This window comes from Cupressus sempervirens, chromosome 5 (assembly GCF_028749045.1).
Source record: "Cupressus sempervirens isolate cs-2001-9-10 chromosome 5, ASM2874904v1, whole genome shotgun sequence".
Classification (NCBI taxonomy): Eukaryota; Viridiplantae; Streptophyta; class Pinopsida; order Cupressales; family Cupressaceae; genus Cupressus; species Cupressus sempervirens.
In genome coordinates this window covers 721,892,513-721,919,738 of record NC_143122.1, presented here as the reverse complement: position 1 = coordinate 721,919,738, position 27,226 = coordinate 721,892,513, and the positions used below count along the sequence as shown (strand labels likewise).

At 34.8% G+C, this 27,226-nt stretch overlaps 1 protein-coding gene across 2 annotated transcripts in view; it reads right to left on the bottom strand.

The window, feature by feature from the left end:
* LOC149558022 (putative transporter C405.03c) overlaps positions 1 to 27,226 on the bottom strand; it is a 62,149-nt gene that overhangs the window by 19,558 nt on the left and 15,365 nt on the right. For both annotated transcript variants that reach the window (XM_089786082.1, XM_089786081.1), the window contains exons 3-5: positions 2,398 to 2,615; positions 1,985 to 2,055; positions 1,755 to 1,856 (exon numbers count right to left, since the gene is read on the bottom strand). In XM_089786082.1, coding sequence (XP_089642208.1) covers positions 1,755 to 1,856; positions 1,985 to 2,055; positions 2,398 to 2,615 — 391 coding nt within the window. The remainder of the gene's footprint in view (positions 1 to 1,754; positions 1,857 to 1,984; positions 2,056 to 2,397; positions 2,616 to 27,226) is intronic.

The window sequence follows — 27,226 nt, the reverse complement described above, 5'->3', positions numbered from 1 at the left end:
TCTCTCAGTTTGATTATCAAGTTAAGAGGGAGTGTTAATTTTATATGAGGTAACTCTGATATATACTTATCTGAATCTGCAAATCGTACAGATCTGGTAAAGCATAAAGATCCTTAAGTGGATTGGCCTCATAAATACTTTAAGTTATTAACCTAATCAATGCCTTCATGGGAGCATTTAATAAGGTTTTATTGCATAGTTATAGTTAGTGTAGTTACTAACTAATTGCAAATCCTTAGAGACACCAATCTTGGAAAAATACTTATTAGTTTATATATAGGACCGACCTGGAAAGGGTCTGTAAGAATGTGGATAAAGGACACACATCAAATACAAGTCTACTCCTTTAGCATTTATTGCCCGACCATCTTCAACAAGAGTAAAAGCATTATATCAGTATTGGTTGATCAGAATTTGCAGAAAACTCACATCCAACACAAGGCTTTTTGTTCCTTAAAATACACTTGGATCACAATCTTCATTTGAAGATGCAATGTGGAATAATGAGAAATACAGGGAATCAGATGTGTCTTGTGTTAATTTTTTGTTATGTAACAATGTTCCTTTCAACACAATATATAAACTATTTTGAGAAAATTACTCATTGTAGTGATCGTTGCAAGGAAGGATATAGTCCAAAGTGTTGGAGTTAATGGCAAACCACACATGTCCCAAAAATCACTTGAAACCAAAATAGAGATATACACTTAGTCTATTCAGATTCATTGTTCACTCATTAATTACTGTTAAGATAATAGAGAGTTTGTGGAGTTAAAGGCAAAGTAAATTCGGTCACATGATGTGTAGGTCCCAAGATGGGTAAGAGCCTTGAGGGAACCCGCTTGTAGACTATTTCATGCCCCCTTGGCATAGTAAATCTACCATCCTTGTTAAGGTTAGTGACTAGGAGAGAAGTAAGGAATTAGGACATAAATATGTATTATGAATCAATGACTGTTCCTCAATTTGATTTAAAAGCATAGTGATATATGATTACTCGTTTGGGAATTAGAATTTTCTACTAGGGAATGTTACAAGATGCCATTCCAAAGTGCAATCAAAACCCTAATTGGGAATTCAGGAGCAAATTAAGGTTGGTCCTAGTTGGGGACATTACAAAAGGAGAGGATACTAGAGCACACATAAATATTTACTCACAGTTCCAAACATTCATATACAATAGAAGATAGGACAAAATTATATTCTATAGACTATTGCTATATAATTCTTATTAAACTTGGAAGAAATCCCTCACAATTCTGATTCAAAAACTGAAGGTCTTCCCTCTTCTCTGACAATAATCTAAACTAACAAAACTTAATTTTCTCTAAACCTCCCTGAAATGCTTTGCAATTTAAGAAAGCTGCAGTGGCTAAAGGAAAACAAATTATATTCGGTTTCCTGGTGCTTTTGGCCAAGACAGAATCTTCTCTGTCGTTGCTACTGGATAGTTTGTAATAACACAGATGATTAAATTTTCGTATTGGTTAGATCAACTCCACAATCACTGAGAAGACTTTACAGATTCATTGGAAACTGTTAGAACTGTGACATGGAAAAAGGTGAATTAGGAAACATGCAGTTGAAAGGGAAAAATATTTTGGTTTGGCAAGAACCAACTTACCTTCTTGTGGTTGTATCAGATCATATCTATCATACATAAGTTGATTGAATGTTTTCATTTGCATAAATATCTGTTACAAAACCCAGTATTCAAATCAAGTACAAAATTTGATGAATGGAATCTGTCTCACCAAGCCACCAAAGACCAACAAGGCTGAACAAACCAATGTATCCAAAAAACTTTTGCACATCAACCTTTTCCCCTTCTGCACCAGCAAGTTTCTTGAGCAATACTGAAATGTAGAAAAACAACACCAGCATAAACAAAATAGTATTGAAATTTATTCACAAATTTATATCTAGTCTGTAACAAGACAAGTGTGAAACTCAGAAAGTGATAGTACTGCAATAAGGATGTTACCAGTGAAAATGCCATAGGTGACTGCAGAAAGAAGTCCAAATATATCTCCTACAATTGAATGATGATAGGAACTGCAAACCAACATATATAATTGAAAAAACATTAATACTTCCAATCACCAGAAAGTCAAAAATGCTGGTATACCTTAGTCCATAATATAACAGTGCACCCAGAAGTACAATCCACTCACCACTGACAAAATTGCTACAGCACAAGATTTTGTGAATTCATTTCTAAATAGACTGATTCAATCTTGTAAACTATACAAGACTTCTTCCTCTATGGCTATAAAATCTGAACGCTGAGAAAATGTTCTGGTGTGTGCTTATAAATGTTTTTGTTGCAAAAGATAATTCTATATTGTATATTTGATACATAAGCATGAAAAATGAACACAGAAATGAAGAATGTACCCAAAAATGCTCAGCTTCGAATCATCTGCAGCCCACGTCTTTCCAACAGTTGTCATGGCTACTCCAGCCATGCTTACAAACACGGCTATGACTTTTGAAATGTTAAGGGAATCTTGACCCAGCATTACCCCAAAGAAAAGAGTGAACAGACCTGATGTTGAAGATATGACAGTTGTGCTTGCCACGCTTGTTCGTGCCAAGGCAGCATTTGATAGGTACTGCAATTATTCAAAGTATTATGAGACAATTCTAATGCACATTGCTTAATGGAATGTACACTAAATTACTACAGAGTTTTTAAAAATGGCTGGTTGTACAACTATTGAATCATCTCAAGACTCATGCAAGACATCCAAATTAAAAACCACATTATTAAAATTGAACGCAGGATAGAAAATAATAACAATACGACTTAACAAAAATTGCATTTCAACACCTTTCGAGATCGAATCAAGCTGTTCCCTTCCTTAACTAAGGAATGGCTAGCAAACTAGAAGAAAATAATCTACAGAAGCTCAGACACACAGATACACCCACACACACAACTTGGAATCCTCAGAGAGGCAGTTAACAGGATCATATATGGATTTTTAAAAACAGAAAACGATAAGTTTAATTTGGGTAAATTTTGAGACTTGAAACCTCTCAAAAGTTATATGAATAATGAAAGAAATCTGTTAATAATAATTTGTTTACTATTTACATTGATCCCTTACACAAAACTCAACAGGTTAAGGCTATTTCAAGAAGCTTATTAGGCAATGAACTAGAAGAGACAACATCTACAATTGTTAACCTACATGTTAATTTCTCTAGTAGAAAGCCTCTTCTGCTACAAAGAAAACATCCAGCTTAATTGTAAAATTTCCATGACACAAGTAGAACCACCACAACATCAGAATAACTAGCATCTTACTGAATTTGACAGTGTTGATACTGCCAAAATTGTATACTATAATTTGCTTCTTAGGAAGCAACTTCAAGTGAATTTGACTCTTAAGTTGTCTAAATTTGGTAAGAACTCCCTTCAATTTTTTTAGACCCCTATAATACATGTATGCTTAGAGTCTTGCTGAGAATAATTAGATTAGGAATTTTTTAGATTGTTATGTGTGTTACAAGGTCATTTTGAATATAGATAGAAGTAGTAGGATGTTAAGTTGATCCAATTTGGATTTTTAGTAAATATTCCCCAAAAGAAGGTGTTTTAACATCGACAACTCATAATTACATTTCAACTAACTTTCTTAACAAGGAGGTTGGATATAACAAGTAGTGTTAAGTTAAAGAGTCTTGATATGACAATGGAAGTTGAGGGATGCCACTCATCTTGGTGTTGATGGTACCCAAAATCTAAGCAGCAGGTTTAGTAAGTCCCTATGGTTTACATCATCATATCATCAATAAATTTTATCCTAATGCATTTGGCATTTAAGTTTTGTATGCATTGATAGGAGAGATATTGCATTACATATTTGCAGTCAATTATAAGTTTCAATCAACACTTGCCATATGCTCTCTTAGGAAACACTAAATAACAAGAGATTGCCTATAAATGAAAGGAAATGGATCAATCGTCCTGACAATATCAGTCACCTTTATTGTTTTATAATTTTAATAGCTACAACCCTAAAGGAACTACCAAACTCAATGCCTTGACATACGCATAAGACTCTAGGGCTTAGTGTGTTTCACCCCCCACATTCCTATTCAAAGAGGACCCCTATCATAAGAGTGTAAGGATGTAGTGTTCACATTTTTATGCAATGTTGTTCTGTAACTGTTGGGCCAATCCCTAGTTTGTTTCTAAGCCTCTGGATGTGTTGGAGAGGACTCCAAGAATATTGGAGAGTTAGGCTTCAATTTTTATTGGCTTTCAATAGCACTATAGTGATCAGTTTATGCTATAATTTGTTGGGACACTCTTTGTAGCATTTTTGGCCTTCTGAGTTCTCCATAGTTCTTGGAAGACATTATCATTTTTAGTAGGTACTCATTTTGGATTCCAACATCCCTCTTCAATAGCATTGGCTTCTTAGCATGATCAATTTTAGAATTTGGTGCTTTGGTGGTGCTTTCTGCAATGTGGTTGAGATAAGTTATAAAGTTAATGTTATATTTTTTACTTCAGCGTTTTTATTTAAACTGATGTTATGTCCCCTCAAGCGAATGCCTACGGGAAAGGGTGCTTTGACATAAGTCAATTTTATATTCTAAGGCCACTTAGGGAAAATAATTTATTTTTAAATTTTAAATAGCTCTTTTTTCCCTCCAACTATATAAAATGAGGATTTGAAACTATCATTTGGATTACTTAAAGAAGTGCACATAGCAGGATGCTGTCGGAATGAACAAAGAAATTGTTCCAGTGTTTTATTGAGGAGGAAAACCTCACTAAAAAATAAAAAGGCTTGGTGGTGAAAGATCCTCTCTGGCTGTTAGGGTGATTTTACTAAGGAATCACCAGTGTTTTAACTTTTAACAGAGTTTGGGTAATCCAGATTTAAAAACAAGCAAATATTTTCAGGGTTAATTGATTTGAGTCTCTTTGAGATTATATAGTCTAAGATGTTTTCTTCTTGTTGTGTCTAAAGGAGTTTCTAGCATGCTTTCAGACCTGTCAGTACAATCCCATCTAGAGAAAGCTCTACTTCCTTGGTTTTCTGGTTTAGGGCATCAGATGGTGTGAAAAGTGATTGAACTTGGCTTGTGGAAATTCTTTATGGTTAGGCAACCAAGTTGGGTCTGATTTTGGGATTCATTGCTGTGAATTTCAAATTTATTTTAAGGGTCAATTTCATTGTGTAGGTTGTACAGGTACGTGAGAGGTGGTGTATGAGTTTTAGAAGCCTAGTGCAGGTTTTGAAGAGTTTGTTTGTCAATTAGGATGGTACCTAGACCTTTGTGGTCATCTGCAGGTATTAGGACATGCTTCCACCTGATATTGAAGAAAATGTGAAATATTTCTCAAATTGCCTCAGCTCCTAGAGCCATGGTTGTTTGAGCAAATTCAATCAAGGAGATGTTAATTATTTGCACTTTGGAAAAGGTGCTCAAAGCTGGGAAGCATAAAAAGAGTCCGTGATCATTGGTAGGAAATCTGAAGTGAGTTTGGAAAAGATTGACGACTCCTCCTTTCCCACTACACTTAAGAGTCAATTTTTAGTTTAGTCTGTTAAAAATTGTAGCTGTGATAGAGATCTTTATCTCTTGAAATTTGGACATTATTACCATTATTGTCATCTTTAGTTGAAAAGGTCACTTAAGTTTAATTTGTAATATTAAATATGTCATTCACATGCATTGAGGCGTAAATATCCAAAGAGTTATAATTAATTATAGGAGTTATGGGAATCTCAAGAGACCTTTGGATATAATGTGAAGAGTCTCTACTATTGTTATATATTTGCTTCAAGCAAAGGATATTGTACACTTGAACATTTCATTATCAATAAAGACATATTTTTGTTGTGTGGCTTGAACATTTCATTATTAATAAACACATTTTTGTTGTGTGGCTGGGTTTTTCCCTTCATTCTTGAAGGGTTTTTCCAAGATATTTCTGATATTTATTGGTTCAGTTTTGGCTCTTTATTGCTGTTTATCACCATTGATTTATGGGCTCTAGATTTAACATGTTATCAAAGCCAAGATTGATATAGCTCTCAAAAGAACATTGTATTTGCAATTTTAGAAGTTTTTATTTATTTATGATAACTAGGTATATTTTCTTCTATGCTTTTGCTCGTGTTTATGAGCACTTTAGGTTTCTTTCATTTTCTATCCATGTTGTGTGCGTTTAGGCATGCGTTTCTGGCTTTTTGGTTTTGGTATCCTTGGTATCGAGTGGTGTGTGTTAAAGCATGCGTTGGTTACTGTCTTTTATGTTTCCATGTCCTTGGTTTCATTTGCTTCTTATCGTATTAACCAAAGGTGGTTATGGAGTATCATTGAAGAATCTCTCTTGTAACGTCAATTTTTTGTAGTATGCAATATGAATTCAAGGTCCTCTGTGTCTTCTTTTTGTTGGGTTGCTTCAGGAATTTTTTTTCTATATTTTGTTTATTTGTTTCCATGCTCATATGGTCATTAGCATGCCATCGCATGAGAGGTGTATTAGTCGTGAATTTTTATGCGAAGACTACAAGGCAAGCCATTATTTTAGATAACGATTGATGAGGAGGAATGGTTGATGAAATTCAGATTTTTATCACACAAATAAAATTCTAGAGCAGGATTAACAACACTTGATTACTCATGGAGAGCACAGAAGCCAAGTCATCGGAAAAGAATGCAAAAGTGGAAATTATTTCCATCAAAGCTCCCAACTTTCTCATGATAAAGGTCACAGATTGGTCATAGGAATTTCTTTGCAATCCTATTTTTCTCCATTGTTGTGACTGAGTCGGAAGGCACTAGGAAATCTTTATTTCTGGTTCTCTATCAAACATTCACAATAGCATTCATATATGATGTCATGTCATTGCTATGGTTCAAATATGTTTTCTTTACCCCTCCAAGAATTCCTTGATAGATACTTTTATCATGCAAATTATTTCTATATTCTATAAGTCTTGATTAATTAAAGCGTTGGGAGTTTCTGAGATGTGATGTTACCATAGCATTTTCTAAGTATATTGCTCTCTAAGTATGCTTGATATGGGAGGCAAACCTTCATTTAATAAACATTCATTGTATTCTAAGGTTGTATATCAATGTCATATGGTGTCTCGATATCAATAGAGGTAGAAGAAAGAAGCATTGAAGATGAGTTGGGTGTATCGTAAGATTTTGAATTTTCTATTTGATCTTGTCTCCTCTGCTAATTTATTGCCCTAAGGTAGTTAAATCTTTGTTCCAGTAAATCTTTGCAAATTTGGGCTCAACTATTATTTGTAGGCTTTGGTCATTGATTCTTATGCAGGATGCCAAGTTATTTTATTTTGAGGTGATTTAGAAGAATTGCAAACATTTGTTCAGATGATTTTAGTATATCACTTATTTTGGGCTTCATTCGTGCATTTAACTTATGTCAAGCCATCTATGTCTAGATACCTCCTTGCCTTCCAGCTATTGTTCTCATTTTGGCTCTATTTAATTTGATAACAATATGTGATCTTTGATGGCATCGGCTCAGTATTTTGAGGATATTTGTCAGAAGAAAAGCCTGGAGGCAGAGATTCATTTGTTGTGCCATTGCTCCCTATATAAATAGCATAGAATGTTGCAAAAGAAAAAGGCTATGCAGTCTGCATAAGAGGGAGGGACAAATCAAGTGTATTGGCTGCATGATCATGGAGATCTAATCTGAAAGAAAATCAAGAGATAAGTTTTCACTTAATTTCTAGTTTTATTCTTTGATGATTCCTTCGTATTGGTATTGAAGACATTTGATATTGTGAATGAAATTACTGGATGAAAAATTGTTAAATTTGTATGCATGATAAAGAAGAATTATGAGCGAAAATCATGTATTTTCTTTTGGTAAATGTATTTACTTTTATGAATTTTTAATAACCTCTCTTTGTTGCAGGAAGCAATGAGATAAAGATATTTGCTACATGTTAAGAGGGAGAAGTTTAGCCTCAGAGAGATCCAACAAGAAAGGCAATAGGTTGCTTTAACTAAGAGGGAGATTTTTTAGCTTCAGAGGGAGGCTTAATCAACTATCTTCTTTTCATAATTAAGGGGGAGTGCTTATGAAATCCCCATCTTTCTCATAATACTTGTGGTATTTGTAATATTTGAGACTTAAATGGATCTAAGTCTTGCTTTTATTATGCTTATTTCTATTCTTGTGTGAATAAATGAGATTGTAAGATCAGCTATGATAACTTTTTCACTATCTGATGGTGAACATCATGTTGAGAGAGTCCATGATGTCATCACGTTGAGAGATTCCATGATGGAAGTGTTGAATACAATTGATTAATTGTGTATTGTCTTTGATGTTACACAAAATGTTATATCATCACCAGTCAGTGTATGTAGAGCTCACTTGGGCATTGAAGACAGTTTTCTATGTCTACCAAGCATTTCAGAGCTTGCTTAGTTCAAAAGGCAGTATTTACCGAGTTCACTCAGGCGTCAAAGGAAAGTTGGCAAATGTTGAGTGTTCATTGAGCTCACTCAGTTACCAAAAGAACTTTGTGAATATGCAATGTTAACTGAGTTCACTTGGTTAACACAGGAAAATTGTTTCAAAGTTAGTATCTACCAAGCAGGGTCAACTAACAAAGGATTTTCTTATTTTGACATATTAAGTTCAATTAAATTGTATGTTGGTTCTAGCCAACTAAAGAGATGAATATTAATTATTCTAAGTTATATTCTAGCCAACTTGACAATATAAAAGATATAAATATAAGGTCAAGTTGAGATTTAGAAAGTGTGAATGCATGGAAGATAATTGAAGATTTCATGATGCTAAGAGGAAGTGAATCAGAAGGATAAGAAAAATATCCTTGTGAAGCTGAAAAGATACATTTGATCAAGAAGGATCAAGTATACGAGCCAGAATTGAGATCTGTAATCAGCAATTTACTTACATTTGAAATCAGGTCATCTCATTGTTACTCTCTAACCATTGTAGCAGTGATCAAAATCTCTTAACAGAGTTGGCTTAACAACTATTTGTAAATCTTCTAACAAAGTGGCATTTCTATTGAATTGTCCAAAGACCTCTAACAAGGCCACTCCTAATAGGGTGATTAAATCCTCTAATGGGGTCACACCTAACAGTGTGTTTTGTAACCTTTAACAGAATTGGATCCTAACAGGGCTCGCTTCAGAAGAATGAAAATCAGTAATTAGTTGCAATTGGTGGTTTTTCCCAAATTGAGTTTCCACATGAAATTTTGGTGTCAAATGTGTTCATGCTATTTCTCTTATGTGTTTGCACCTAAGTTAAAGTAATAGTAATCACAGATAATATCTTAAGATTTTCATGTTAAGTATTTGCTGAGCATTTTCAATGTTTACCAAGTTACAACATTTTTCTGTGTGTTTGCCAAGCATTAACAGAGTTTATTTTTCAGAGTTTATTTTGTACAGACATTTAAGGGATCTAGGATTTATTTTTGTGGTAACTGATTTACCCCTCCCCTCTCAGTTACTCTTCTCATATTTCGAACAATTGGTATTAGAGATTTTGATGCTTGCAGAGAAGGTTTCAAGGACCTAAGCTAAAGATCAGGATGTCTTATAGAAGAGAAATTCCCAAGTTGAACCGAGACAATTTTGCAGTATGGCAAGGACTTATGAGGTTACATCTAGCAACTACCAGTGATTCAGGTTGTAAGTTTCTTGATACTATATACAAGACTCCTACTAGAACATTATCAGTTGAAGATATTGCTGAAAAGAAAAATCATAACATCATGATGATTGACATTGCATCTGCTCTTAATTATGTTGACTTTGATGAAGTCAAAAGTTGTACTATAGTTTATGATATGTGGATTGAACTGAAAGACATCTATGGAGGAGATGATAATGTAAGAAGAGTTAAAGCTGAAAGTCTTAGAGGACAATTTGATCAGATGAAGATGAGACAAGATGAAAACATTGCAAAACATTTTGAGAGAATTAAAACAAGTGTGAACACAATCAAAGCATCTAGAGGAGACATTGAGGACAAAATAGTTGTAAGCAAAGTACTCAGAACCCTTCTTCCTATCTATGCAATTAGAGTGTCTGCTATTCAAGAAATGAGATGTGATCCAAATAGAAAAATATCTTTGGATGCTCTAATTGGAAGATTGATAGCTTTTGAGTTGAATAACTATGATAACTATGTTCCTTGTTCCGAAAGTATTGAGTCTGCATTTGAAGCCAAACTTTCACTCAAGAAAAGAAGTAAGAAATCAAAGGCTAATCAATGAAGAAGTGAAGAAGAAGATAGTTTTGACAATGATCTTGAAGTTTTTGAAGCCTTACTTGCAAGTAAATATTTGAAAGGTAGAGAAAAGTACAAAGGTAAGATTCCTCTTATCTACTTTTCTTGTGAAGAAGTTGGTCACATTGCTGCAAGGTGCCCAAATAGAGGAAAAAAAGATGAAAATAAAAGTAATAAGTACAAAGGCAAGAAGGAATTCAAAAACTACAAGGACAAAGGTAAGAAATCTTGTTTTATAGCTAAAGATTCTGATAACAGTGAAGATGAAATTGTATATATTGTTGTAAATGATGAATTTGATGATGAAGGAGATAAGATGAAACTTATCTCTCATATTAGCAAAATGATACATGGATTATTGATAGTGGCTGCTCACATTATATGATTGGAGACAAAACAAAGTTTGAGCACATGGAACATTATGGTGGTGGTAGTGTGAGATTTAGAAACAATGAACCTTGTTGCATAAAAGGAAAAAGATGTATCTCATTGACCAATGAACTTATATGTGATAATGCTTATTGGGTTGAAGGACTAAAGCACAATCTAATGAGTGTGACACATTTGAATAACATTGGATTCAAGGTAGAATTTATGAATTGGAAGGCCAAACTGCTGGATGGAAAAGAAAATCTTGTTAGATCTGGCAAACAAACAAAAGGTAACCTATTTCATCTAGTTTTTAGTGAAAATTCATGTTTTATTGCTCATGTAGAAGAAAGTTGGTTATGGCACAAAAGATTATGTCATATGAACTTTGATAATCTGGTTAAAATAAGCAAAAATAGAAGAGTAAGAGGTATTCTTAGCTTGAAGAAACCTAATATGGATCTATGCAAAAACTGTCAAATTTGTAAGATGGGAAAGACTAGTTTCAAAAGCAAGAACTATCATTCTGAAGAAGTCTTAGAGCTTGTGCATATAGACTTATGTGGACCTACTGGAATAGAGAGTTACAGTGAAGATAAATTTTTCATTCTTTTTGTTGATGACTATTCTAGAATGATGACTGTAATATAACTAAAAGAAAAATCTTAAGCTTTTCAAAAATTCAAGTGGTATCTGGCAAGAGTAGAAAAAGAAACTAGAAAGAAGTTGAAATGTTTAAGATCAAACATAGGTGGTGAATTCATCTCTAATGAATTCTACATTGAAAAAGAAATTAAAAGACAAGTATCAACCCCTAGTATACCTCAGTAGAATGGTATAGCTAAAAGAAGGAACAGATCCATCATAGATTGTGCAAAAAAATTGATGATAGAAATCAATGTTGCAATCAAATACTGGAAAGAAGCAATTAGCACTGCAGTGCATACCTTGAACAGAGTACAACTGAAGAAAGACTCAAATCAAACTCCTTATGAACTATGGTATGGCTACAAACCTAATGTAAGTTATGTAAGTTACTTGAAAGTATTTGGCAGCAAATGTTATATCTTAAAAGAATCTATGAAAGGTAAGTTTGATGTAAAAGGTGATGAAGGCATATTCCTAGGATACTCTTGCAGAAATAAAGCATATAAATGTTTGAATTTGTCTACTCATATAATCATAGAAAGTGCGCATATGAGAATTGATGAGTTTGCAAAAAAGAGTGAAGAAGAAAGAAACAAAGAGCCTAAGGATTACAGAAGATTTGTTTACTATGAACCTGATACCTTGCCAAATCTATCTGGTAGACAAGAGGCTTCACCTCTCGAGTCCCCGAAATCTCCAATAGCTACCAAGTTGCAATCTGCGCAACCCGAGTCACTGTCTAAAGGACCCAAGTCGCAGTCATAGGCTACCAAGCTATCACTAGAGCAAACTGAGTCTGATGGATCCGAGTCATAGATAGTAGGACCTGAGCTTAATACTAAGGTTCATGATGAAATCAATAAAACAACTCCAAATCCAAAGTATCTATGCTAGCAAGATATGTCAAAAGGCATCATGCACCTAACCAAATCATTAGAGACAAATCGGATGGAACAATGACAAGAAACAAATTGAAAGGTACATGTTTACTTGCTAAATTTGAACTTAGAAATGTTAAAGATGCTTTGGATAATAAAAGTTGAATTGAAGGAATGAATGAAGAAATAGAACAGATAGAGAAGAACAAAACTTGGGCTCTTGTTCCTAGACCCAAGGATATATATGTAATTGGCATAAAGTGAGTATTCAGAAATAAGCTAAATGAAGATGGAAATTTTTTCAAAAATAAAGCAAGGTTAGTATGTAAAGGTTATTCTCAAGAAGAAGGTGTTGATTATGGTGAAACTTTTGCTCCTGTTGCAAGATTAGAAAGTGTTAGAACTTTACTAGCATATTTAGCCCACAGAGGATTTAAAGTTTATCAAAAGGATGTAAAATCTGCATTCTTGAATGAAATTCTTGATGAGGAAGTATACATAAAACAACCTAAAGGTTTTTTAGGTGCTAGCAAAAGAGATATAGTCTGTAGGTTACACAAAACATTATATGGTCTCAAGCAAGCTTCTAGAGCTTGGTATGAAAGATTTCATAACTACTTGGTGCAAATTGGTTTTCAAAGAACAACTGATAACAATAGTTTGTATATCAAAGAAGGACCAAGCAAGAAGATTGTGTTGGCAGAAATATTCGTGGATGACACTTTATTTATAGGAAATGATGACTTATGCAAGGCATTTTAAGAAGAAATAGTAAAGAATTTGAAATGTCTATGTTTGGAAAGAAAATTTTTTGTTGGATTGCAAATCTAGCAAAAGAAAGATGGTATTTACATTACTCAATCTAAATATATCAAGGAGATACTAAAGAAATTTGGAATGGAAGATTCAAGATCAATTGGAACTCCTATGTCTACTGGACATAAAATTTCCAAAAATGATGATTCCAGAGAGGTAGATGAGACCACATACAAATCAATGATTAGAAAATTGCAGTATGTAGTGCATACAAGGCCTGATATTGCATTAGCAATCAGTATGGTGGCAAGATTCTCAACAAATCCCAAAGAAAATCACATGATGGCATCAAAAGAATCATGAGATATTTGAAAGGTATTGAAGAATATGGTTTATGGTACAAAATAGGAGGCAATTTGGATTTAAAAGTATTCACAGATGTTGATTAGGCAAGAAGTATTGATGACAGAAAAAACACTAATGGTGGAGCATTCATTCTTGGTAAAAGACTCATGTCTTGGACAAGCAAGAAATAGAATTGTATCTCTCAATCCACAATAGAGGCAGAATATGTGGCAACAGTAATCAATTGTTCTAATATTGTTTGGTTCAAACAACTGTTGGCAGGTATGAAGATAGAGATCAAGGATCTAGTAGTTATACACTGTGATAATCAATATATCAAAGAATCTAGTGATGCATACCAAAACAAAACACATTGCTATAAAATATCATTTCTTGAGAGAATTGGTACAAGATAAAGAAGTAAATTAGAACATGTGAATACAAAAGAACAAATTGCAGACATATTCACCAAGCTATTATCTAAGGATACATTTCTATATCTAAGAGGTAAGCTAGAGGTCATTCTCATATCTGAAGCTCACTAAATGAAGTTCAGTGATGCATCAACTAGAGCACGTTGAAGATCAATCAGTTGGTGCAGTATTGACAAGGGCATATTGCAAATGAATCAGTACTTGAGGTACATTGATATTCACTAATTATTGTCTTTGGCATGAGATGTCAAAGAGAGAAGTTTTCTGTCATATCTTAAAGAAATTTTGTAAAGAGATGTACAAAGGGAGAATGAACTTGGTCTAATATTAAAGATGGAGTTTGCTATCAGAAGAAGTTGTAGCAAATAGAAGTTTTTTGACAAAGGGAGAAACTAAAGCCAGAAAGAGTACACATTGATAGAGGGAGTGCTTGTGGATGAGAATTAGAATGAAACTAAGGATAATTTCTTACTTTATTCTTGCTCTAAAAATTTCATTGCATTATGACATGTGTTGCCATCGATGCCAAAGAGGGAGATTGTTGAATACAATTGATTAGTTGTGTATTGTCTTTGATGTTACACAAAATGTCATATCATCACCAATCAGTGTATGTCGAGCTCACTCAGGCATTGAAGACAATTTTCTATGTCTGTCGAGCATTCCAGAGTTTGCGTAGTTCAAAAAATAGTATCTACCGAGTTCACTCGAGTGTCAGAGGAAAGTTTGCGAATGTTGAGTATTTACTAAGCTCACTTAGTTAATGAAGGAAATGTTGGATGGAACCAGTGCTAACTGAGCTCACTTGGTTACCAAAGGAACTTTGCGAATATGCAGTGTTAACCGAGTTCACTTGGTTAACATAGAAAAATCGTTTCTAAGTTAGTGTCTATTGAGCAGAGTCAGCTAACAAAGGATTTTCTTGTTTTGGCATATTAAGTTCAATTGAATTATCTGCTAGTTCTAGCAAACTGAGGAGATAAATATTAATTATTCTAAATTATACTCTAGCCGACTTGACAATATGAAAGATATAAATATAAGGTCAAGTTCAGATTTAGAAAGTGTGAATGCAAGGAAGATAATTGAAGATTTAATGATGCTAAGAGGAAGTGAATTATAAGGATAACTAAAATATCCTTGTGAAGCTGAAAAGATACATTTGATCAAGAAGGATCAAGTATACAAGCTAGAATTGAGATCTGTAATCAACAATTCAACTGCATCTGAAATCAAGTCATCTCATTGTTACTCTCTAACCATTGTAGCAGTGATCTAAATCTCTTAACAGAGTTGGCTTAGTAGCTATTTGTAAATCCTCTAACAAGGTGGCATTTCTATTGAATTGTCCAAAGACCTCTAACAAGGCCACTCCTAACAGAGTGATTAAATTCTCTAACAGGGTCACACCTAATAGTGTGTTTTGTAACCTTTAATAGGGTTGGCTTCTAATAGGGCTCACTTTAGAAGAGTGAAAATCAGTAACTAGTTGCAATTGGTAGTTTTTCCAAATTGGGTTTCTACGTTAAATCTTGGTGTCAAATATATTCCTGCTATTTCTCTTATGTGTTTGCACTTAATTTAAAGTAATAGTAATCATAGATAATATCTTTTGATTTTCATGTTAAGTATTTGCCGAGCATTTTCAATGTTTACCGAGATACATCATTTTTCTGTGTGTTTGCTAAGCATCAGCAGATTTCATTTTTCAGAGTTTATTTTGGACAGACATCTAAGGGATTTGGGATTTATTTTTTTAGTAACTAATTCACCCCTCCCCTCTCAATTACTCCTCTTATATTTCCAACAAGAAGTTGGATGTCATGTTGAGATATTCCATAAGAGTTCACATTGAGAGAGTCTATGATTAAAGGCTTAGTTGCGAGTCTTACAAATCTTTTCATGTTGAGTGATTCCATGAATATGAGTAATTGTTATAGGTTTTCATGTTGAGTGATTCCATGAATATGAGTAATTGTTATAGGTTTTCATGTTGAGTGGTTCCATGAATATGACTCACTGTTATAGGTTTCATGTTGAGTAGCTCCATGAATTATGTTTTGAATTTGTATAATCATAATTTATCATTGACATTTTGTGGTTGCGGTTTTGTGTGACTGTTCAGATAAAGATCTCTCTCTTGCTAAGAGAGAGTGTTAAAGTTTGTAGCTGCGATAGAGATCTTTATCTCTCAAAGTTTGGATGTTATTACTGTTATGGTCATCTTCAGCTGAAAAGGTCACTTAATTTTAATTTGTAATATTAAATATGTCATTCACATGCATTGAGGCATGAATATCCAAAGAATTTAAATAATCAATAGGAGTTATGAGAATCTCAAGAGACCTTCGGTTATAATGTGAAGAGTCTCTCTTATTGTTATATATTTGCTTCAAGCAAAGGATATTGTGCACTTGAATATTTCATTATCAATAAAGATATATTTTTGTTGTGTGGTTGGGTTTTTCCCTTCATTCTTAAAGGGTTTTTCCAGAATATTTCTGGTGTTTATTGGTTCAGTTTTGGCTCCTTATTGTTGCTTATCACCATTGATTTCTGAGCTCTAGATTTAACATAGTCAACCACCTAGAAAAAAAAGCAGGCTCGTAGCAGCCAATTCCTTGGTTTTTTTGTCAATTCTAGGTGTTCATGGACACATACTAATCACCTAATTGCAACTGGAAGGTGGAAAATAATGAAGGATTGACAAAGTTCGATGATTTTTGTTGATTGATATTTGTAGCAACTCTTCACAACAGCCACATACTTCCTATTTGCTATTTAGAGGTATTTCATATTAGTGATATTGTCTTACAATCATTTTAATGACTCAAAGTGACTTTGTATGTGATAATATCCAAAGGAAAGTTTAGCAGTAGGATATGTATATTGGAAATTAAACCTTTGAATAGGATCTGGAAAGTGATGAATATACATCTGATCTTGGTGGTATCTATTACTAAATCATGACTTAGTTGTTGCATATATCTTTTAAGAATATCTGTGATTTAGCACACAAAAGATATGCAATGTATGTGGTCATTAATGCGTATCTTTATCTTTTAGCTTGAGAAAGAATAGTTTTTTATATCTTCATTGAGTAATATTCTTGACCTAGACTTAGGAATATTCTCAAAGTTAGGCAACCTATGATGTGATATTGTGTATCTTTTTCCAAACATAGAATCGATGCAATTTATTTTAGTGAAGCGATGTTATTGCTTGAAGATGATATGAGTCAAGCATGTTGACCAAGTGGGGATGATAAAAATGGAGAGGCATTAATAGATCTTTGAGAGCACTTGGCATTAGAAATGAATAAGATGATTTTAATTGGCTGTTTATGGATATAGTATGGTGGAAGTTCTTGCCCTCAATTGCGATTTTCTGCTTTCTTGTGTGCCATGAAGCTCCTTATAGAGTACTTATTGAAAATCCCATTTTTTAGCATTGATTGAGAGTGGAATTTTTGAATGTAAAGACAATGAAGGTGTGAGATATTGGATTGACTCAAGGATCATGTGTGTGTGTTCATTCTTGCGAGTGATAAAGAGTTAATTATATTATTGTAGAAAAACATACTATTTGTGGTTCGTATGTTATTTGGAGAAGAAGTGATTTATTGTATTGAGCGGCATTTAGAGTGCAAGATGTTAAGGAAGTTTAGTGGATATAAATTGAGTGTTCTTGCAATTGTCGCACATGTTTTGGGAAGCCATGATTTGTGGTTTGTTTTATTTTTGGAGTGATTATTTCAAAGGGTTAGATGGTTTGTGAACCTGATTTTCTACAATGTGGAGGTATTCATGAAATCAATACTGCTATCATTATATACTATTGTGCATGGAATGCTAAGGAAATAGGAATATCCTTCAATTCAGTTATTGCTGATATAAAGGGGGTCATATTCCTTCTGTTTTCAAAGAATGGTGTAGTGTGTTGCTGCTGTATGGTGCAGATTAATGGGCATTGTGTAATTCTTGGTGCCATGTTTACTAAAAAAATTATTGATTACTGCAATTGAGTTAGTGCTTCAGCTGAATGGACTTGATGCATCAAGGAAGGTTGGTGCTCACATATAAAATCTGGGTTGGTTTCTTCATGAATGAACACTATTGATCTCCAGTGGTTTTTTACCCAAAATGGTTTTCCACGTGAAATTTGCTGTTCTCCTTGTTGATGTTTGGTCTCTCTACTCTAATTCTCTGTTTTATGTGGTTTCTCAATATTTTCAATTTGCAGGTATTAGGGCATGCTTCCAGTCATTGTTGAAGGAGATATGAAATATTTCTCAGGTTACCCTGCTCCAAGAGACATGATTGTCGGAGAAAATTTAGTCATGTAGATTTTAATTGTTTGCACTGTGCACCCTGGAAAAGATGTCCAAACCTGGGAAGCATATAAAGAGTATGTGACCACTGGTAGGAAGTCAGAAGTGAGTTTGGAATGCATTCACAAGTCCCCCGCTCCACTACACTTACAAGTCCCTCTTAGTTTAGCCAACCACTCAGAAAAGAACAACAGGCCAGTACAAACTATTTCCTTGGTTATTTGTCAATTATGGGTGTTCGTGGAGACATGCTAATCATCATTGCAGTTGGAAGGTGGAAAAGTTTGGATGATTGACAAATTTAGATGAATGTTGTTGATTGTTATTCCTAGCAACTCTTCACAACAGTCTGCATACTTCTTATTTGCTTCAGAGGTATTTCATATTGGTAATCTTGTGTTCAACCATTTTGATGACTTGAAGTGACTTTGTTTGTGATATTATCCAAAGGAAAGTTGTAATAGTAGGATATGTATATTGGAAACTGTATATCAAAATTTGAATAACAGTGAATATCATCTTTGCAAGTGCATATTTTTGTTATTGGGCAAAAGAATTTCAAAACAAATTAGGGGATGTATTTAGAGTCGCATCAGAACTGGTATTTCCTGCCAGCCTATGTTTTAATCAAGTTGTGCAGATGCAAATGACTCTATGAGTGAAATAATTTTGAGATATTACACACAAGAAAAAAAAAAACAAAACCACTAACTACATTTGAAAATCCTTTTGCAGTATATCACAGTTTACGAGAGGGATTGGTGAGTAACAGTGACAGTTCATCAGATTCCACAAGTCATAGAACGCCTGGAATCATTGAGGTTTGGATGAGGTGTGCAAAGAAGAAACAGAAAAACAATATGTTCACTCAATTTCTGCTGTAATGAAAGGGCAAATTCTCAGAACAAAGAAGAGATTACAATCTCATATGGCTAATAAGTCTATAGCAGTGCAAATGATACAGGAAATGATTACTGATTTGACAACTCTTGCAAGTGAGTTAAATATGCTATCAAAAGTTGACACTGCTTGTCCATCCACATCACAATGTTCTCCCAGAAAAGCAACAGTTGTTACAGAGTTCACCGATATTGAAGAATACAATTTAGATTGGAATCCTCCCGAAATTGTGCCATTTAATGTTGCTCTGGTAGGAATCTTTGTGGTAATGGAAGAAGTTCATGAAGAGAAAGGTAATGTCAAAGAAAAGGAAGCAGAAAAAGAAAGTGAAAAGTTAATAGAAGAAATCAGGTTTAAGGAATCTGTTGAGAACCCTAAAACTATCAAACTGACAGATATGGTTATACCTGAGAAGAAAGTTATGATATTAGAAGAAGAAGAAGGTAAAGAGGAAACTGAGGCACAAGAAAAGGAAAAGGAAGTGGAGAAAGATCAGATAAAGAGGAAGAACCGAAGCAAGAAGAGGACAGAGAAGACAGAAATATTTTGGTGTTGGTTTGTGCCAACAGTCTTGTAGCAACCAGTTTGAAAAGAAAAGAGCATCAAATTGAAATCATTGATCAAAGACCAGATATTGGGTCTAGTTCTCATAAATTTATGAGAAATTTCATACTGTCACCCCTTTCTTTTCAACCAATCATGACTTTCATGTATCTCATTGATTTCAACAAGGTTACTCCAAAGTATCATTGTCTTCACATAAGAAGAGATACCGAAAGAGTCTGAAGAAAATGAGGTCATTGAAGAGACTATGTCAGCACTTCAAGCCATGGTTCCCACATGTACAGTAGACACATCCTGTTGTATAGAAGTCAAGTGTTAATTACTTGTAAATATTGCGAAGGATTTAAGTTTTTAACCACTTCGGATGATAACAAAGTTCAGTTGAAGGAAGAATAAACTAAAGGAAATGCTCTAGCAACAACTTAAAGACAGGTACCATAAAACCTTTTCTATATACAAAACTTTTTTCAAAAACGTCAAGAACTGTTGGAAGATGGAAATGAGCTGTATGGTTACATATTGCAATGGCCTGTGGCCACCGATAAGATCAAATAGGCAATGGACTCTGTTGATTTGAAAATCAGAAATGCCTATCAGTCCTACACGATCACCAATGATCTTGATGGATCAAATGGGACAAAATTAGAACAAATGCAAAGGAGATTCTTCCATCTTCAGCAAAAAAGGGATTATATTATTATTCTATTAAGAAATTTTCAAAAGTGTGTGTTCCATGTATTTCCACTTTGAGCAATGCAACCTTAGGTGCACAAGGATACCTAGTAGAAGAACTGGCACCATTGAAGCTGCAGAGGACACGTTGACTACAATTCATGTACATTTTTTCTGACTGAATCAAGCTATCTGAATGGAATGGAAACAAAGACAAGTCAATTGAAGAGCTTCAACAACTAAAGAAAACCCTTGAGTTCACTCAGGTTGCTGATTGAAGTTTGTAAGTTTTTTTATATATTTCAGTTTGTACCGTGTGTGACCCCTTTCTCATTAAATCGTAAAAGAGAGAGTAGTGATTGACATAAAAAAACACAAAAACAAAAACTATCTACAAATTTTTTTTTGAAAAAGGAAAAGTAAAAGTTATCGGTATGTCCCACTTAGGGGGAGTTTTGGAGTTTTGCAGTCTTCACTTTTTGTCAGTAGTTTTGATGTTTCAATTTTCATTATATCTGTTTTGGCCTTCCAAAATATTTAGGTCTGACACCAATGACAAGGGAGAGATAGCTACACTATCCCGTTTTGGTTGTCATTGATGTCTCTACTCTAGACTTGTTTGTATTGGTTATCACACTTGCATTCTTTGATATTGGTTCAATATCCATTGACAACAGACATCAAAAGCAGTCATTGACAGTTTTGTTAGCGATATTACCAGTACTAATTCATGATCAACATCATGCATGACTAATTTGGTCTACAATCATTATACTCACGCTCAAATCTATTTGGTATTGTTGACAATAGGTCTAAATTGAAGAATGCCAACACATTTTGTCTTTAGTCTTAGCTGCCATGGAGAATGTATAGACCGATGATGGTATATAACTACAACCTTAGAAATTTTAATGTATACCATTATGTAATTCTATGATGATACCTGTGATGTTGAATGTATAAGCGAACTGTTATACGCTTATGAAGTTTTGTATTGGTAAAAAGGAGAAGATCTATATTACCTGAGAATTGAATCCAGTGCATATATAGATGCATGACCACATATTTGATTTCATATATTAAGAAATCTTCTCTATTTCTGTATAAGGGCTGCAAGTCCAAACACAGGAAGCACACTGGCAGTGAGCCACCTTGGCAGTGAACCACCTTATGTATTATATAACCGGTTACTTAGAGTTAAGCCTCTTTGTGGTTTTTCCCATCTCGGGTTTCCACAATAAATATAGTGTTATGTTTCGTGATCTTTAATTTTAGTTCTTTCCTTTTCAGAAAAGTTACTTCAAGGGCATACTGAATCACCCTTCCCCTCTTAGTACACCGGATGCTAGACAAAGCTTTCCCCTTCCACATTGAAGGAGGTAAAATTATGAACTCAAACTCAATGTATATCAGTTGTGAATTTCATTCTCAGGGTGGTCTGCTTCAATTGAATAATCATAAAAGAGTGTCCGAAAAGGAAAATGAAAGCCTTAAGGGAGAATGTTCAAGGGATGTGAAAAGAAGATTGTATCAAAGGGTCTGACTTGGGCATCAGCACTTTAGGTGAAGACATATTATCTACGGAACTGGAGGCAGTTTATGATTTATTTGGGCTATCAAATTAGAACAACTTGCTGATGAAAGGAACTATGGAATTAACACATTTTTTTCTGGAAAGGATGTTAGACTCAGAATTTGATGCTCAGGATGAATTAGATTTTGCATCTGCATTTGATGAAGAGTAGTTGCCTTCTAGTAAAGAAAATTTGTCACTGGGTATTTGGAATTTTGGACATCAACCACACATTTGGTTGGTTAAACCAGATTGTGGATCAAATTTGATTATGAAAGGGGGTGAGAAATCATCAAAACATCTGTGGAAGTTAGTCAGTGAGGATCCAAACCAAATGAAGATCACCTCCTTTTGGAATTAGCACTATGATTAGACAATGCCAAAGGCCATTAATATAAGGCTTTTCTTTATTTTCCTTTCAATACTTTTCAATTTTAGTAGACGAGGTATGTTCTTTTATTTTATAGGTAATTAATTGGTAATCGGTTGGTTTAGCTGTTTCAGTATCGAGAAAGATGATTGTCTTAGTCATATCAGTGATGTGCAAGATTATAACTCAAGACTGGGTATTAGTTAGCTTGGTGAAAAGACATTTTCTCACTTTTTATTCAAGATTTAAAATTGAGACATTGTATATGAGGTCCTAGATGTTAATATTTCCCAAAATGATTTGATCCTGTCAATTTAAATGTTTGGATTTTGCCAACTCATAAATATTACCAACTATGGAGGCCAGCTGGTTGGGGATATGTAATTATAGCGACATCCTTTAGCGATATTTATAGTAGGAAAATTTTAGAGATATTCTTTGCAAAGCTTGTCTTACAATAAGGCGAGCTCTCAATTTGACATTTCACATATGTGTTGGCACAGGAGATGAGAATAAAGTGATAGATCCTCATCCCTAATGCTTCATCATTTCTCTCATAGCCTTTTCGGTTTTAGTTTCTCTCCAATCTTTAGTATGGGAAGTTCCCACCTTTTCTAGCTTGGAAAGCATCAACAGGTTTTGTCTTTGCAAATGGATGTTTACCAATAGAATACGATGGACACATAATTCTGGTGGCACAACTTTCAAATCCTTATATGTGCAGAAAAAATGTCCTTAGACTTTAGGAAAATTTTGAATGTTGCCACCTTCAAAGCATGGTTCCAATCATCCCCTACGAGGATGTTTATGGGATTAGTCTCATCTCCTAGGTTTGTAATTTTTAGTGAGGGCTCCTCATATTTGATTGGTTTCTCTTTGTTGAACTGGTGTGTTGGAGCTTCGCTTACCCAAGCCTACCCTTCCTTATACTCTATGTACCTGGGTTGGAATGACTCCATTTTACCCCTTTGTCCACTTGGAGCATGTTACACTGGAATAGCTCAAAATCTTCCATCTGCCAATGAAGAGTCCATTCATTGAGTCTAAGTTATCTTTAGAGCATCACTTCAATTTTGGATGCCTTCCTCATTGAGTTCTATGCATTTCTTCCCCTCATCTATTCCTTTTTCGGATTTTGACTCCAACAAAGATGCCAAATCTCCACTCGCCATTTGGTATTTAAGTCAATTGTGAATTTCCCACCACCCCTCTCCATCGATAAGGCGTTCCTCTTCCAATCTTGTTTCACCTTGGCTTGCACCAGCCAACCCTTTTCAGGAATGGTGTCATAACCCTTCCTCTTAAATGGGATTGCCACAAAATCTAATACGAACAGTTGGCTGTTGATCATCACCCTCTATGCCATCATTGTCTTGATAGACTTGATGCCATGTTGGTCTATACCTATGACATGGGAATTTAGCGGCTCACCCCAACTTTTCCCATGTCTCCTTAGGCAGGGCATTAACACCCAACCCTCCATCACCGATGGTGTCCGTCAAGATGGTGCTGAGGATGCCCATCTTAACTACTATTGGATGGCTACTTGTGTTGACCGCCAACAACATCGGATCCCCTGAAGACCAGTTGGAGTCATTTGTAGTCCACACAGTTTGGTACTTTCAGCACTAGAATTTCTATTTGCATTATCTGCCTTGGTATGTTTTGATCCGCTTGACTTCTCAGTGAGATATTCACCATGTCATGTGTCTCCCTCCTCTCTACCATCATTTCCTTCTAGTTATCTGCCTTTTCTTCACGTACCCTTTGCTTCTTTGTATGGGGTTGTGAATACATGGCCTTCTTTACTTACCCTTGGGTGACTGCCAACACCTCTTCCTCTATAACATCCCTTTCAATGTTTAATAAATTTAACCCAGACTTCAAACAATTTACATCTTCATGGTTTCTTGGACCAAGCCACCTGCAATGGAATTGTGGTGTTTCCTCCCTCGAGCAGTCCCTAGCAAAATGTTCCTATTGGCTACATGCATGACACTGTATCATTAGTCATCCTTTAGCATCATGTTGAATGTGTCTTCGGCCATTGTTATTGTTAATATCGGTGTTATTGTGGTTTTTCTTGCCTCCCCGTTGTTTATTATGATATTTGTTGTATGATTTCATATTGTTGGTTGGTTGTGTTTCTCCCATTCTTGTTGAGTAGGATGGTTCTTGGGTCAACAAGATTTGTTGGCTCCACATCTTCATATTATAGGGGCATTCCTTAGTGGAATGTCTCATTATCTAGCAAATGTCATAGAATATTTTCTTTGGGCATGCACCTTGGGTATGCTCCTCCTTGTTTTTCATTCATCATTCTTGGTTCGAATGATGGTACCCTTCATTGTTTTAAATTCCCTCGTCATCTATAGTATGTCCTTTTGTAGGGATTGTATTTTCTTATTATATTCTTCGTCATTTCTCTCACCCAAAGAATCATTTTTGTCAAATGATATGCTCTTTTTCTTCACTATTCTACTCTCATTTTTTAGGTCCATCATCCTGTTGTATGCATTAGCATATGATGGTGGTGGTACAATCTTCATCTTCCTCCTAAGGGAGAGTTCTAATCCTTGAATAAACTAGCACTTTTTCATCCCATCTACCAGTTGTCTCTCCATCTTTCCTAATAACTCCTTTAGTTGTTGGTTGTAATCTCAGACAGTTTCATCATTCACCTGCTTGGTATTGTAAATTTTGGCTACAATCTCATTATCATCATGGAGAAGCCAAAACTCATTCTCGAATTCCTTTTTGAGATTCACCCATGTTGAAATTTTTGTTTGATCAATATTGGAGTAACATTCCACGAGCACTCTACGTAATGTTATTGAAAACTACTTCATCCATTCATCCTTATATGTTACCCTTTTGGTAGACTAGATGATCTCATATGTTTTATAGTGTCATACGAGATCCTCATTCCTGTCACCTACAAACTGAAGTAATTTTTTTTCATGACATTGTAATAGTTCTAGTTAGCGCTAGTGTTGGTGTCCCCAAGCTAGGTATCCCTCAATTGGAAGTGTTTTAACCAGATAGATTGCTTCAATTCTCGTGTCCCTATGTCCCTCTAACACTTGTGGGTTCATTAGTATCCCTATCACCTCTATCCTTTGCCTCCTCTCCCTCATTCCTTTGGGCTTCCCTCGACTCTACGTTTGAGGTGAGAGTTAAATTTGTGAACCTTCTTCTAGTCTCTCCAATCATATCCTCCCCTTTGTACACACAATGGTGTTCCTCTCTGCCAACCCCTCCCAATGTTCTACACCGAACTCCCCACCTTTGGGTGTTACCATGAATGCTAATGATATTCCTATGGGAGAGTATCCCAGCATTACTAGAGCATTGGAGAGGTTGATAGCATGTGTGTTGCATTCATGACTATGTTTGTCATTGATGTCAACATACTGATAAGATTGGCAGAGTAGCGGAGAGTGTTTGAGACCATATGGTTCGAGGATTAAAGATGAGGGCAAGCAAAGTTGAGGACATGTTCTACAGAATATCCTAATAACGTGGCTAAGAGTGCATGTAGAAAGTCGAAGACTAGTAATAGTTCTTTGAGATTTATAGAAGAGAGTTTACAAACAAAGTTCTTGAGAAGTGGTTTGTAGTAATTGGATTATATCTCCTAACAAGGGTAGAATCTGGTTGAGCGTAGTTAGATAGAGGTAGAAGACATCTTGATGATGATGTCAATGAGTGTGCAAAGTCCGAAATCACGCATGTGAAAGATTCATAAAGACTATGAGCCAACAATGTTAAGTAATCATGAAAAGATGTATTATAGCATGTATTGTTTTATCTTAATGAGGTTCTATTGTAATTGTAATTGTGAAAGCCTCAAGCTAGACTCAATATATTGTTTTTAGGACTTGGTAAAAAGGAAGGTTTGTTTCTTTGGTTGTAATATGGATAATGTGGATTAAGTGTATGTGTATGTGATAAGTGAAGAAGATTAGTACATGTGAGTAAGCAATCAAAGGGATTATTATGGTGCGAGTTTGTGGATTTGGTATTGAGATCTAAGAAGTGTTTGGTGCGGAAAAGGCATAGTAAGAGGACAAAGAAAGAGTCTCAGTTGCTGAGATCAGTTGTATTTTCTATTATTTTGAAAGGAATAGTACAGAGGCTGGTTGGACAGTGAGTTCGGTGGTTTTTCCCCTAAAGATATTTGGATAGTGGGTCCTCCTTCTACAAATCCTAACAGGTTGGAATCTCCTCACAGGGATTCAAAGTCTCCTAACAAGGACTAATATGTACTCTTTGTATTTCATTGGCTCCTAACAGAATTCATCCTCTTACAAGAAACTTATATATTAGTACATCATTTTGTGGGTACCATCCCCACTGGGGTTTTCCCTTTGATCAAGGGTTTTCCTAGTTAACTTATCTGGTGTTACTGTGTATATTTATCTTCTTATGGTTGTTTATGTTAATCTCATGTTTGAAAATTAATAAGGTTAATAAAAGTTGTATAGATTCAATAATTGATTCATACCCCCCTCTCAGTTATCTTGGTGGTCTTTACTTTCTAACAATTGGTATCAAAGCATCAAGTCTTTGAAGGAAAAGCTTAACAACTTAAGGAGATCAATGGTGGGTCATTTTAGAAAAGAAAATCCCAAGTTTGATGGAGTTAACAATGACAGCTGGAAAGAGAAGATGAAGACACATCTGCTATGCATGGGGATAGGATATTGGCTGATGACTAAGAATGAGAAGACCATGGTTGAAGAAAACAAACTTGAAGAAAATATTGAAACTGAAAGTGATTTCTTACATGTAGCAAGCTTGCTAGAGAAGAACTTTTGTTATCTCTTCCTGAAAATGAGTATAGTCAGATAAATCTTTAAGGTTATCTAGTAAAATTTGGAACGCTTTGGAATCTACTTTTGAAGGTGATAAACATGCTAAAAGGGTTAGATTACAAAATTGGATATGTCTATTTCATGAAGCTAAAATGATAGAAGATGAATTTGTAAGAAGTTATATAGTCAATATATCAGAAATTGTTATAGGATTCAAGGCTTGTGAAGGAACTAAAGAAGAAGATGAGTTCATATAGAAAATCTAGAAAACTTTGA